General features: G+C 42.3%; 1 protein-coding gene across 2 annotated transcripts in view; it reads right to left on the bottom strand.

Annotated features, from left to right (window-relative positions):
• Window positions 1-488: 488 nt before the first annotated feature.
• LOC110529691 (estrogen-related receptor gamma) overlaps window positions 489-14,569 on the bottom strand; it is a 43,187-nt gene continuing 29,106 nt past the window's right edge. For both annotated transcript variants that reach the window (XM_036985173.2, XM_036985172.2), the window contains exons 5-8: window positions 14,352-14,462; window positions 13,479-13,661; window positions 3,086-3,355; window positions 489-2,751 (exon numbers count right to left, since the gene is read on the bottom strand). In XM_036985173.2, coding sequence (XP_036841068.1) covers window positions 2,507-2,751; window positions 3,086-3,355; window positions 13,479-13,661; window positions 14,352-14,462 — 809 coding nt within the window. In that variant the 3' untranslated portion in view covers window positions 489-2,506. The remainder of the gene's footprint in view (window positions 2,752-3,085; window positions 3,356-13,478; window positions 13,662-14,351; window positions 14,463-14,569) is intronic.

Genomic DNA, 14,569 nt, shown 5'->3' with positions numbered 1-14,569 from the left:
ACAATCTGTTCCCAGCGGCGCTTTTAGACTTCATTCAAATAATGTTGTTAATTATGGATCCTCTCATATGGGACCGTCCCCCTAAAAGCCCCGACACTTCCTACTCATCTGTCCAATAGACACACCTCAAGCCAACATTTATGGCCACCTTGAGAAACGAGGCGCCTGTCATAGACAATCGTTCAAAGTGACAGCAGTCTGTTTTCTGAAACAAGTCACTGCGGTAGCATGTGGGTGTCCATTATTTATTGTAACGTCAGACAGAGTGCCTGCATCTTTCCCTGCGCCACCTCTCCACCGCAATGATCTTCTCATGATTCACGTCTACCCCTCTCCATTGCTTCACTAGTTCCCCATTCTCTTCCCTCCTTTCATTCCCCCTCTCTTTATCAATGAGGACATCTCCCCTTCTGCCTCCCTCTTTCCCAACCGTCTGACTGGGACATGTGATTGTGTCATAAACCTAACAGATAGAAAGATGAAGACTCTTTCTGGAACTGGAAGCATCTTTATTGCCCTAGAATCGTCCTGAGAATAGTAGTAGTAGTAGTAGTGTACATCTCATCTGAACATGGGTTACAACTCAGTTGGCGCTGAACTTTATATACAGAATACATACATTTACACCCCCTTCACACAGTATTGCTGGATCACACTTTATGATATACTTTGTCACAAAAATATACAGATTATTCCGCACAGTTGGAGCAAATAAAAATACAGTTGTCCGTAATGTACGGGGAGTTTAAACGCTGTTTTCACATTCCTACCGATTTAGTTTCCATTCATTTGACCATTTGTGATTTTCCAAGATTTCTACTTTCTGAAAACGGAAACACGGAGACACGTTTGAAATACCACCACCAGATGAACATCATAAGAAAGAAAGGTGCTTTGCACAGTGTGTAATCTACAACTCAATGCATGGTTCAATGTCATCAAGTACTGTACATCACGTTATTATATCGCCTTAGATGCTATGGTATAGTACAGGTATCAGTGCCATGAGTGAAGTAGTGAAGCTAGTACAAAACGTTTTATTTACTTATTAAAACAAAATGACTTCATCTTTAGAAAATGATCTGTATTTATTCCTTTAATATTCTTCATTAATGCCACACTGGTAAATAAAAAAACGAAAAAAACAAAATAATCAAGCCAACAATAAATACATTTTTAGGGCTCTATTCAATCAGATCTGCTTTAGCTGACATCTGCGTAGCGGCTGTTTTGATGGTGTTGGAGATGGAACTGCGCTAAGAGCTGTCAAATCCACAAGTGGCTCCGGGCATTATACCTAAATCGGACACTGCCATTGGCTGCACCGAGTCACATTATCTAAAAACCCATGCAGCCTTCTTTACAAGTTCAACACTGGAATGTGAGATGTAATCTATACCTCCATTAGGATGATAGAAACCCTCATTATTTAGTTTAATGATTTTTACATTCGAGCATCATTATTTCTATATAGCTTTCGACACGTTTTCTTTCTGAACTTCTAACGCCAGTGGGTGTGGCTTTGTGACAATGATCGGAAGAGCAGCTGCTCACCGATTTGACAGTTCCACCTCCGACTCCACCAAAACATCCGCTATGCGGGTGTCTACTTTCGCCGTTAACTCGAGCTGATTGAATATAGGCCTTTTTTCAATATCTCCCCTCACCTTCATAATCATTGGGGCGGCAGGTGGACTAGTGGTTAGGGTGTTGGACAAGTAATCAAAAGGTTGCAAGATCAAATCCCCGAGCTGACAACGTAAAAATCTGTAATTCTTCCCCTGAACAAGGCAGTTAAACCACTGTTCCTAGGCTGTCATCAAAAATAAACATTTGTTCTTAACTGACTTGCCTAGTTAAATAAAGGTAAAAAAAAAAAAAGAGTTACAGTGACTTAATTAAATCAAGTTCCCTAACTTATTATAGGTGAGTGCCTTACATACGTTATTGTGACCGCTTGCTGCATCCTTTGACTAAGTGTGTCACACCGTTCTTTGGCAAGCCTGTCCACAGTTCATTTGATATAAAAAAGAAAAGTTATTCCAAGCACTACAATGCAAGATGAACAGGCTTAGAGCTGGTTTCACACAAATAATAATCCTAGAGGATCTTCAAGTTTTGGGTGTCTTTCTTCATTTCACTAGCACGGTTTAGGTTTATATTAAGAACTGCCATCAAAATCCCTCATAAGGCAGTTATCCCTGTCACTAAGGTGAAGTCAGTCCTTCCTCCTCTCCTCCTGAGTTTGTAATGGCGAGCAGGGCTGTGTTAGCCTTGTCAAACTCACAACAGTCCCAGAATGGCATAAAGAAGGATTGGACAACAATTACTTATTAATAGAAGAGCATCTGGAACTTCACAGAGGAGCCATTTTGTCGCCGTTCAGGTCCACTCATTGCTGTTCACTCTGTTCTTCCAGCACAATACCACTTCCTGCATTAATCTTGACCTTTATGACATCACTGCCCTATCCTTCCTCTATGTGATCCTAGTCCCACGTGGCTGGTCAGGCCCTGGCCTCCAGCAGTTCCAGGAACAGTTTGTGCATGGGCACACGGCCGTCCTGCTTGATGCTGCAGAAGTGCTGCACAGCCCTGGCGGCCGTCTGCCGGAGCAGGGGAAGGGTCATGATGAGCTTGCCTGCCCGCCGAGGGTCCTCCGTGTGCTGGGCACTCTCGTAGTCCTGCAGGGCCCCATGGAGCACATCCTGGAGACTCTGGACTGCATCCACATCCTCTATCTGCATGGAGTCTGTGGAGAGGAGGAGGAGAGAGGGAGCAGGGGAGAGGAGGAGAGGGAGCAGGGGAGAGGGAGCGGGGAAGAGGGGGATCGGGGGGAGAGGAGGAGGGGGAGAGAGGGAGCGGGGGAGAGGAGGAGGGGGAGAGAGGGAGCGGGGGAGAGGAGGAGAGGGAGCAGGGGAGAGGCAGGTGGATAGGGAGGAACATAGATAGGGCAGGGGAAGGATGATATTTGTGAGATGATGTTGGCATATATGCAGAGATTGAACACTAGCAAAGACAAATGGCCATTGGAAAATACATGCCTAACTCAACCTCAATTACACCAACACAGTGAAGTTCCATACCCGAGTTAGCCAGTGAGATTGCCTTGAGGACAACAAACTCCTCCTTGTCGATCCTCATGGCTTTGTATTTCTTCACCAGCTGCAGTATGGTGTTGTTTAGGTCCAGTACACCTGCCAGTTTGGACTGCTCCTCATCCATGATGTAGTCCTCAGCATACACCAGCTTATCCTCTAGGGCCAGCGAGCGAAACACCACACGCAGGATCAGAATCTCCATCCATCCACTCTGCAGTAGACTCATCTGGTCTGCCAGCGAGAGCAAGGGGAAACCTGAAGGAAGGGGGATGGAGGAGAGATGGAGTTTTTAGCTAGGTCTAATTAGGGAGGACAAAGAGGGGAAGGACAATTTTAAATCGAAAAGATACAACCCAAAAATAAAAACATTGGCATTTGAAAATAGAATTGTGATGGTTTTAGTCAGAATGGCTGGACCCATTGGAATTATTAGACCAAGGTCAACCGAAGGGTCATTGGATGAGGGGTCAGTTAAGGCTAGAGGGGCGGAGGCAGCGGTGTGGAACAGTTGAATAGTGAAAGCCCATAAGTTGTCAATCCAATAAAGACACTCCCTTTGACAAACAGATACACCCCCATGTGAGCATGATTATATCCACTCAATCTGTAGTCTCCACACACACACACCATAATTAAAAACCAGAAGATTAGTTTTACAGAATGGAGGGAAAGGAAGAGGAGTAGGAGGGGAAGGCTTTTTTTTTTTTTTTTACACCATCAGTGATTCTTATCAGGGTCGGGTGCTTTTACAATTGCCATGTGGACGCCTGTGGCTCCCGCTCCTCTCTTATCTCTCCCAGATTGATTGGAACGCTGTCTGCAGACTCTTTCATTGGTTGATAGGGATCAGCATTCCGGTACAGAACGATCGTTCAGCAGAGGAGAAGGAGAAGCATTGTGTGAGTCTGTGTCTGTGTCGTTGTCTTTGAGGACACCTCTACATGGACACACACAAGGGGACACATAAAGGAGCATCAGAGACGTCCTCTGTTCCGCAGAGACAAGACAAAGCCGGCAGAGACAAAGAGGTTCTCTTACTTAACCCAGAGCAGTTAGTCCATGGGATGTCATTCTCAATGCTTTAGTTAAGGGTTAGGGTATGAGGAGCGCTTGGAACAATGATACAGGCGTACAGGCTTCAATTTGAGAGGGTTATCTGGGCTGGAAGGGTTCAGCTGTGCCCCTACAGAAACACACACATAATAACTTCACAGCCAGCTTACAGCAGCCTAAAAAAGGCCAAAGTGTGGTGTGAGAGAGGGTCTTAAGCCAAGCTCATCTCCTCCCAGCATAGCCCTCAGACAGAATCAACGTCAGTCTCCATGACAGGACCAGACAGGGAAGGGGCGGGGGGACAGGGTGCTGAGTGGCCGAGCTGGACTAACCTCCCCCAGGGCAGTAGCAAAGACAGCCTGGGCCCCTCTGCCAGGACCACTGGTTCCCCCAGCCATGGGCCGTAGCCTGCCACTCAAACAGAGCTAATGTGACACCACCATTACGGTGCTACCAGGGGTCTAGAGCTGAGACTACTTTCTCTCTCTTTCTGTGTCCCTCATCACTCTGTCCTTATCTACTGTATCTCTTCCCCTCTCGCAACATCTCGCTGACTATCTCTCTCTTGCCTTCTTGCTCATTCGCTATCGGCCTCCCACTCTCTCATCCTCAGTTTCTCTCTCTCCATTATCCCCTCAAGTGGGTCCCTGGTGTGTCTGTGTCGGTGGTTGTTTCCCATGGCTGCCCCACTCCTCCAGACAGACAAACGCTCCACTGGCAAAGGGCTACAAATACACACATCCATGTGACTGACTAGGTTAGACTCCCACTCTGACAGTAAACACTGGTGACAAGCAGAGAAGAAGAGTTTCAAGGCATTCAGGAGGGGAACACTTTGTTGCTCTTCGTTCTTTCTTTGAGAACGGAGAAAGTGCTGATCAGGAAAGACACAGACACACACACACACACACACCTGCTTAGGCAGCATGTTGTGTAAGCATTACTGGACAAGCGTTAACAAAAACACAGGTGATTCCCTGGTGATGTTTTGGGTGTGAACAGGACATTAACTGCTGATAGAGCCAAAAGACTTTCATCTGAGTGAGAGAGAGAAAAAGCTTGGGGAAAGAGAGTGTGCGAAGGAAGAGATACTGGATATATGTGATCGGATTCAGGATCGGGGACGTTTGACGCCATTTCCTACTTCACAGTAGGGATGTTAATTATATATACAGTACTAGTCAAAACTTTGGACACGCCTACTCATTCCAGCGTTTTTCTTAATTTATACTATTTTCTGCAATTTAGAATAATAACACATATGGAATCATGTAGTAATCATGTAGTAAGTGTTAAACAAATCAAAATATATTTGATATTTGAGATTCTTCAAAGTAGCCACCCTTTGCCTTGATGACAGCTTTGCACACTCTCAGTGTAACATGTACGCTGAGAGTCAGGAAGTTCAGGTAGTGAGTGTTTTAATAAATAAACAACTAAATACAAACAAGAAACAAACACCACACAGACATGACACTGGAACAGAAACAATGACGCCTGGGGACGGAACCTAAGGGACTGACATATATAGGGAAGGTAATCGGGGAAGTGACGGAGTCCAGGTGAGTCTGATGACGCGCAGGTGCGCGTAACGATGGTGACAGGTGTGCGCCATAACAAGCAACCTGGTGACCTAGAGGCCGGAGAGGGAGCACACATGACACTTGACATTCTCTCAACCAGCTTCATGAGGTAGTCACCTGGTATGCATTTCAATTAACAGGTGCGCCTTGTTAAAAGTTAATTTGTGGAATTTCTTTCCTTCTTAATGCGTTTGTGCCAATCAGTTGTGTTGTGACAAGGTAGCTACTTTGAAAAATCTAAGACATATTTTGATTTGTTCAACCCTTTTTTGGTTACTACATGATTCCATAGCATTTCATAGCTTTGATGGTTTCACTATTATTTTACAATGTAGAAAATAGTTTTAAAAAATAAAACCCTTGACTGGTCCTGTATGTATATATATATTTTTTCTGACAAATGTTTTCTTGAAAATGTGAACTGTCATATGCCTGAATTACAAACTTGTGTGGGATCCATAAATGTGAATCAAAATGCTTAGTTATACCTAGTAAATAGCCTAGTTTAGCCAAGGAGAAAGCACCGAGCTACAGTAAAATCGGGAGAAAGGCAGGATCCATGATTAGCTGAGATAATGGAGGGGGATATTAAACAGACTACTTTCTGGAGGACATGCTCACTCATGTGTTTACATGTGAAATCTTAAAGAGATGGGTGGGGCTATGGCTTAAGAGGGTATGAATGATCCTGAATGGGTGGAAACAAAGGGCTCTGTAGAAAACGTGAAAATCATTCAAGGGCATTTTGTCTCCTACTTGTCGCAAAAGTGGGATAACAAGTTTAGCTCATTTACATTTCCCCCCTCAACGGCAGTGTATGTTATACCATTTTGAAGCTCTGAGTTTGTACTTTTATAAAATGTTACAAAAAAAGGCAATCTTGAAAATTCGACATACATGTAAACTCACCTTCCTGAATTGAGCCACATATGGCCATATCTACCTCCACTGCTATCTACTTGGCTGTCATCTTTTTGGGGAAAGTCATTCGATTTCTAAATGCTTGTGTACCTTGACAAATTATGTAACAGTACTTATGTAAGGAAATTCAACTGGAAAATTAAATATTCCTAAAGTATATTAAAAGGGATCTGACGTTGTTTGGCCAACAGAGGCAGGACAGTTAGATAGTTATCTGAGCCTGACCATGGGTGTAGTTGTGGGAGGGGCTAGTTTTCCCAGTTAGCCCAGATCAACACAGTTGGCCGAAGCCCAAGGGCCTTTCCAAAACAAAGAATTACCAAACCGAGAGAGACAGAGAGAGCGAGAGAGACAAATGTAAATATACATAAATAAAGTGACAGAGAGAGAGAGAGACTAGGGGTCTGTCACAAGCTCATCCATGTATCCACAATGTACATATATACTGTACATCAAATCAGAGGGGAGGAGAGAGAGCGAGAGAGAGCGAGAGACAGACAGAGATTTCCAGCAATATTTGTGAACCGTTGCCGCAAGAAAAGGGCAGCCGATAGAGCACAAACACCATTAGAAATACAACCTATATTTAAATGTTTATTTATTTTCCCTTTCATAATTAAATTATTTGCACATTGAACAGTGCATTCAGGAAGTATTCAGACCCCTTGACTTTTCCCACATTTTGTTACGTTACAGCCTTATTCTAAAATTAATTAAATTGTTTTTTTCCCCTCATCAATCTACACACAATAGCCCATAATGGCAAAGCAAAAACAGATTTTTAGACATTTTTGCAAATGTGTTCAAAATAAAAAACAGAAATATCACATTTATATAAGTATTTAGACCCTTTACTCAGTACTTTGTTGAAGCACCTTTGGCAGCAATTACAACCTTGAGTCTTCTTGGGTATGACACTACAAGCTTGACACACCTGTATCTGGGGAGTTTCTCCCATTCTTCTCAAGCTCTGTCAAGGTCCTCTCAAGCTCTGTCAAGTTGGATGGGGAGCATTGCTGTACAGCTATTTTCAGGTCTCTCCAGAGATGTTAGATTGGGTTCAAGTCTGGGCCCTGGCTGGGCCACTCAAGGACATGCAGAGACATGTCCCGAAGCCACTCCTGCGGTGTCTTGGCTGTGTGCTTAGGATCGTTGTCATGTTGGAAGGTAAACGTTCGCCCCAGTCCTGAGCACTCTGGAGCAGGTTTTCATCAAGGATCTCTCTGTACTTTGCTCTGTTCATCTTTCCCTCGATCCTGACTAGTCGCCCAGTCCCTGCCGTTGAAAAACATCCCTACAGCATGATGCTGCCACCACCATGCTTCACCGTAGGGATGGTGCCAGGTTTCCTCGAGATATGACGCTTGGCATTTATGTCAAAGATTTCAATCTTAGTTTCATCAGAACAGAGAATCTTGTTTCTCATGGTCTGAGAGTCTTTAGGTGCCTTTTGGCAAACTTCAAGTGGAGTGGAGTGCTGCAGAGATGGTTGTCCTTCTGGAAGGTTCTCCAATCTCCACAGAGGTACTCTCGAGCTCTGTCAGAGTCACATCCCTGACCAAGGCCCTTCTCCCCTGATTGCTTAGTTTGTCCGGGCAGCCAGCTCTAAGCAGAGTATTGGTGGTTCCAAACGTCTTCCATTTAAGAATGATGGAGGCCACTGTGTTCTTGGGGACCTTAAATGCTGCATAAATGTTTTGGTATCCTTCCCCAGATTTGTGCCTCGACACAATCCTGTCTCGGAACTCAACAGACAATTCCTTCGACCTCATGACTTGGTTTTTGCTCTGACATGCATTGTCAACTGTGGGACCTTATATAGACAGGTGTGTGCCTTGATGACAACGTTGCACACTCTTGGCATTCTCTCAACCAGCTTCATAAGGTGAAAGGCATTTCAGTTAACAGGTGCGCCTTTCTTTCCTTCTTAATGTGTTTGAGCCAATCAGTTGTGTTGTCACAAGGTAGGGGTGGTATACAGAAGATTGCCTTAATTGGTAAAAGACCAAGTCCTTATTATGGCAAGAACAGCTAAAATAAGCAAAGAGAAATGACACTCCATCATTACTTTAAGAAATGATGGTCAGTCAATCTGGAAAATGTCTATCACTTTGAAAGTTTGTTCAAGTGCAGTCGCAGAACTCATCATGCGCTATGATGAACTGGCTCTCATGAGACCGCTACAGGAAAGGAAGACCCATAGTTACCTCTGCTGCAGAGGAAAAGTTCATACGAGATACCAGCCTCAGAAATTGCAGCCCAAATAAACACTTCAGAGTTCAAGTAACAGACACATCTCAACATCAACTGTTTAGAGGAGACTGTGTGAATCAGGCCTTCATGGTCAAATTGCTGCAAAGAAACCACTACCATAGGACACCAATAATGATAAGAGACTTGCTTGGGCCAAGAAACACAAGCAATTGACATTAGACCGGTGGAAATCTGTCCATTGGTCTGATGAGTCCAAATTTGAGATTTTTGGTTCCAATAATGATGATCTGGCCTCCACAATCACCTGATCTTAACCCAATTGAGATGGTTTGGGATGAGTTGGTCCGCAGAGTGAATGAAAAGCAGCCAACAAGTGCTCAGCATGTGGGAACGCCTTCAAGATTGTTGGAAAAGCATTCCAGGTGAAGCTGTTTGAGAGAATGCCAAGAGTGTGCAAAGCTGTCATCAAGGCAAAGGGTGGCTACGTTGAAGAATCTAAAATACAGTTGAAGTCGGACGTTTACATACATTTAAACTCAGTTTTTCACAATTCCTGACTTTTAATACTAGTAAAAATTCCCTGTTCCTGTCAGTTAGGATCAGCACTTTATTTTTTAAGAATGTGATGTGTCAGTAGTAGAGAATTATTTATTTCAGCTTTTATTTCTATCATCACATTTCCCAGTGGTTCAGAGGTTTACGTACACTCAATTAGTGTTTGGTAGCATTGCCTTTAAATTGTTTAACGTGGGTCAAACCTTTCGGGTAGCCTTCCACAAGCTTCCCACAATAAGTTGGGTGAATTTTCGCCCATTCCTCCTGACAGAGGTGGTGTAACTAAATCAGGTTTGTAGGCTTCCTTGCTCACGCATGCTTTTTCAGTTCTGCCCACAAATTCTCTATAGGATTGAGGTCAGGGCTTTGGGATGGCCACTCCAATACCTTGACTTTGTTGTCCTTAAGCCATTTTGCTACAACTTTGGAAGTATGCTTGGGGTCATTGTCCATTTGGAAGACCCATTTGTGACCAAGCTTTAACTTCCTAACTGATTTCTTAAGATGTGGCTTCAATATATCCACATAATTTTACTTCCTCATGACGCCATCTATTTTGTGAAGTGCACCAGTCCCTCCTGCAGCAAAGCACCCCCACAACATGATGCTACCACCCCCGTGCTTCACGGTTGGGATGGTGTTCTTCGGCTTACAAACCTCCCCCTTTTTCCTCCAAACATAATGATGGTCATTATGGCCAAACAGTTCTATTTTTGTTTCATCAGAACAGAGGACAAAAAGTTTGATCTTTGTCCCCAAAAAGTACGATCTTTGTCCCCATGTGCAGTTGCAAACCGTAGTCTGGCTTTTTTAATGGTAGTTTTGTAGCTGTGGCGTCTTCCTTTCAGGTTATGTCGATAAAGGACTCATTTTACTGTGGAAATAGATACTTTTGTACCGGTTTCCTCCAGCATCTTCACAAGGTCCTTTGCTGTTGTTCTGGGATTGATTTGCAGTTTTCACACCAAAATACATTCATCTCTAGGAGACAGAACGCGTCTCCTTCCTGAGCGGTATGACAGCTGCGTGGTCCCATGGTGTTTATACTTGCGTACTATTGTTTGTGCAGATGAACGTGGTACCTTCAGGCGTTTGGAAATTGCTCTCAAGGATGAACCAGACTTGTGGAGGTCTACAATATTTTTTCTGAGGTCTTGGCTGATTTCTTTTGATTTGCCCATTATGTCAAGCAAGAGGCAAGAGTTTGAAGGTAGGCCTTGAAATACATCCATAGGTACACCTCCAATTGACTCAAAATGAGGCCAAAACTATTTTGTTTACAAGAAATTTGTGGAGTGGTTGAAAAACAAATTTTAATTACTCCAACCTAAGTTTATGTAAACAACAACTGTAAAACATATATTTATTTAACACTTTTTTGGTTACTACATGATTCCATATGTGTTATTTGATAGTTTTGATGTCTTCACTATAATTCTACAATGTAGAATATAGTAAAAATAAAGGTAAACCCTTAAATGAGTAGGGGTGTCCAAACGTTTGACTGGTACTGTATGTAAATAAGGTATTTCAGTTGTTTATTTTTAATGCATTTGCAAAAATCTCTAAAAAACTATTTTCTCTTTGTCATTACGGGGTATTGTGTGTAGATTGATGAGGAGAAATGGATATTTAATCCATTTTAGAATGAGGCTGTAACGTAACAAATTGTGGAAAAAGTCATGAGGTCTGAATACTGTCCGAATGCACTGTACATAGCCAATAATAATATAAACGTGTGTTTATTTCCCTTGTTTATTTCCCTTTTTGTTTATTGCCCATACCAATAAAGTCCTTTGAATTGAAATGAATTGAATTCAGAGACCAAGACAGACATAGAGAGAGAGAGAGAGACAGAGAGAGAAACCAGGGGGTTGTCACAAGCTCAACCATGTATCCACATCAGAGTGGAATGCAAACTAAACAAAGGGGCTGAAGATAGATGGCCTCTTTCCTCTTTATCTCCACCATCAGTGTGTGTCCGATGGTCCATATGTGTTGTCACTACACAACTAAACCATAACTTAATCTTAATAGGTTTAGAGCTCTAGGGGCGCTATTTCATTTTTGGATAAAAAACGTTCCCGTTTTAAGCGCGATATTTTGTCACGAAAAGATGCTCGACTATGCATATTCTTGACAGTTTTGGAAAGAAAACACTCTGAAGTTTCAGAATCTGCAAAGATTTTGTCTGTAAGTGACCCAGAACTCATTCTACAGGCGAAACCAAGATGATGCATCACCCAGGAATTAGCAGAATTTCTGAAGCTCTGTTTTCCATTCTCTCCTTATATGGCTGTGATTGCGCAACGAATGAGCCTACACTTTCTGTCGTTCGCCCAAGGTCTTAGCAGCATTGTGACGTATTTGTAGGCATATCATTGGAAGATTGACCATAAGAGACTACATTTCCCAAGTGTCCGCCTGGTGTCCTGCGTCGAATTCGGTGCGCAATTGCCAGCTGCTTCCACTTTACCATTTGATTCAGGGGAGAAAGCATGTGTCCAAGAACGATGTATCAATGAAGAGATATGTGAAAAACACCTTGATGATTGATTCTAAACAACGTTTGCTATGTTTTCAGTCGATATTATGGAGTTAATTTGGAAAAAAGTTTGCGTTTTGAGGACTGAATTTATGGATTTTTTTTGGTGGCCAAATGTGATGTATAAAACGGAGCTATTTCTAATACACAAGGAATCTTTTTGGAAAAACTGAGCATCTGCTATCTAACTGAGAGTATCCTCATTGAAAACATCAGAAGTTCTTCAAAGGTAAATGATTTTATTTGAAGGCTTTTATGTTTTTGTTAATGTTGCGTGCTGGATGCTAACGCTAATGCTAACGCTAAATGCTAACGCGAAATGCTAACTCTAGCTAGCTACTTTTACACAAATTATTGTTTTCCTATGGTTGAGAAGCATATTTTGAAAATCTGAGATGACAGTGTTGTTTACAAAAGGCTAAGCTTGAGAGATGGCATATTTATTTCATTTCATTTGCGATTTTCATAAATAGTTAACGTTGTGTTATGCTAATGAGCTTGCTGATAGATTTACACAATCCTGGATACAGGGTTTTTTTCATAGCTAAACGTGACGCAGAAAACGGAGCGATTTGTCCTAAACAAATCTTTCAGGAAAAACTGAACATTTGCTATCTGAGAGTCTCCTCATTGAAAACATCTGAAGTTCTTCAAAGGTAAATGATTTTTTTGAATGCTTTTCTGTTTTTTTGTGTAAATGTTGCCAGCTAAATGTTAATGCTAAATGCTACGTTAGCCATCAATACTGTTACACAAATGCTTGTTTTGCAATGGTTGAGAAGCATATTTTGAAAATCTGAGATGACAGTGTTGTTAACAAAAGGCTAAGCTTGAGAGCTAGCATATTTATTTCATTTCATTTGCGATTTTCATGAATAGTTAACGTTGCGTTATGGTAATGAGCTTGAGTCTGTATTCACGAACCCGGATCCGGGATGGGGAGATCAGAAAGGTTAAACAGCTTCTCTTGCTTCCAAAGCTTCCATCCAGGAGAACCCTAATCTAGAAGTTCTCCCTAAATACTTCTCTTAGCAGTGAGGAATATCCTTTGGGACAAAGGGCAGAAACATTAAGGGGGTAATTCAGACCCAAGTTGAGCAGGCGTAAAGGGAACTTAATTCCATTTGTATGCACCTTTCTCTCTCCACATATTCTGACCTTGAATTGTTCACAGTGATGTCTGGCCCGAAGACTATTTAAGAGTATTCTTGTCAAACAGATGGCGACACTACCACATTAAGGTTTTGAAGGAAACTACTGCTAATACCTTCAGGTAGCACTAGACTCTGGCGCATGTTCAAGTACCAGTCTTACCTTCGCTTAGCAGACCACAGACACAACCACACACACACACACACACACTTACTTTCTGGACTAAAGTCTTAATCCAACACAGGACACAACAATCTCCACTCTGAGCTGATAGGAGTCTTATATTGAATATGATGTGTGTTTATGCCCGTGTGTTTGTGTGTGTGTGTATACCCATGTATGTGTGTCTTCCTACCTGGGATGTGTTTGGCCCAGCCGATGTTGACCACCAGTTCACGGTCGGCAAGGTCACAAAGTGTGGTCAGGGCTTTGATGTCACTGTCGGGGACGGTGGGGTCCGGCATGGCAAAGATACTCTCTGGTTCAGCCACCAGCAGGAGAGAGACCACCTTATTCTCTACCAGACCACCTAGAGGAACTGAGAGACAGAGAGAGATTTAAAATATACTTTATTAATATCTAAATGCACAAATGTGAGAATGTCATTAGAGACAAAGACAGTGAGAGCAAGCGAGAGAGTAAAAAAAGAAAGGGGAGAGTGTGTTTTATTTTCTTGAAAGTACTACTTAAGTAGTTTTTTGTACTTTACATTACTATTTATATTTCTGACAACTTGTGCTTTTACTCCACATACACTTTTTACTCCATACATTTCCCCTGACACCAGAAAGTACTTGTTACATTTTGAATGCTTAGCAGGACAGGAAAATTATAAAATTCACACAATTATCAAGAAAACATCCCTGGTCATCCCTACTGCCTCTGATCTGGCGGACTCACTTAACACACGCTTCATTTGAAAGTGATGTCTGAGTGTTGTAGTGTGCCCCTGGCAATCTGTCAATTTAAATAAACCAAAAAATGATGCTGTCTGGTTTGCTTAAAATATGGAATTTGAAATTATTCATACTTTTGATACTTAAGTATATTTTAGCAATTACATTTACTGTTGATACTTAGGTATATTTCAAACCAAATACTTTTAGACCTTTACTCAAGTAGTATTTTACTGGGTGACATTCACTTTTACTTGAGTCATTTTCTGTTAACTTATCTTTACTTTTACTCAAGTCTGACAAAAGGGTGCTTTTCCACCGCTGATTCTTACATGTTCTCTTCTGTGGCAGGCCGTGTTGAGGGTTGAGGTAGGGGCTGTTCTCAGAGTCTATCCTTCTCTTGTACTTCTGTCTGCCCCCACGAACCCGGTCCAGACGCACACCTGAGAGAGAAAAGGAGAGAGAAAAAGAGAGAGAAAAAAAAGAGAGAGACACACATTTAGGTAGATTTAACACACACACACACACACACACACACACACAAATGTAC

The sequence above is a fragment of the Oncorhynchus mykiss genome, chromosome 8 (genome assembly GCF_057628025.1).
Source record: "Oncorhynchus mykiss isolate SJ-2025 chromosome 8, ASM5762802v1, whole genome shotgun sequence".
Taxonomy (NCBI): Eukaryota; Metazoa; Chordata; class Actinopteri; order Salmoniformes; family Salmonidae; genus Oncorhynchus; species Oncorhynchus mykiss.
This window is presented reverse-complemented; position numbering and strand designations above follow the sequence as displayed.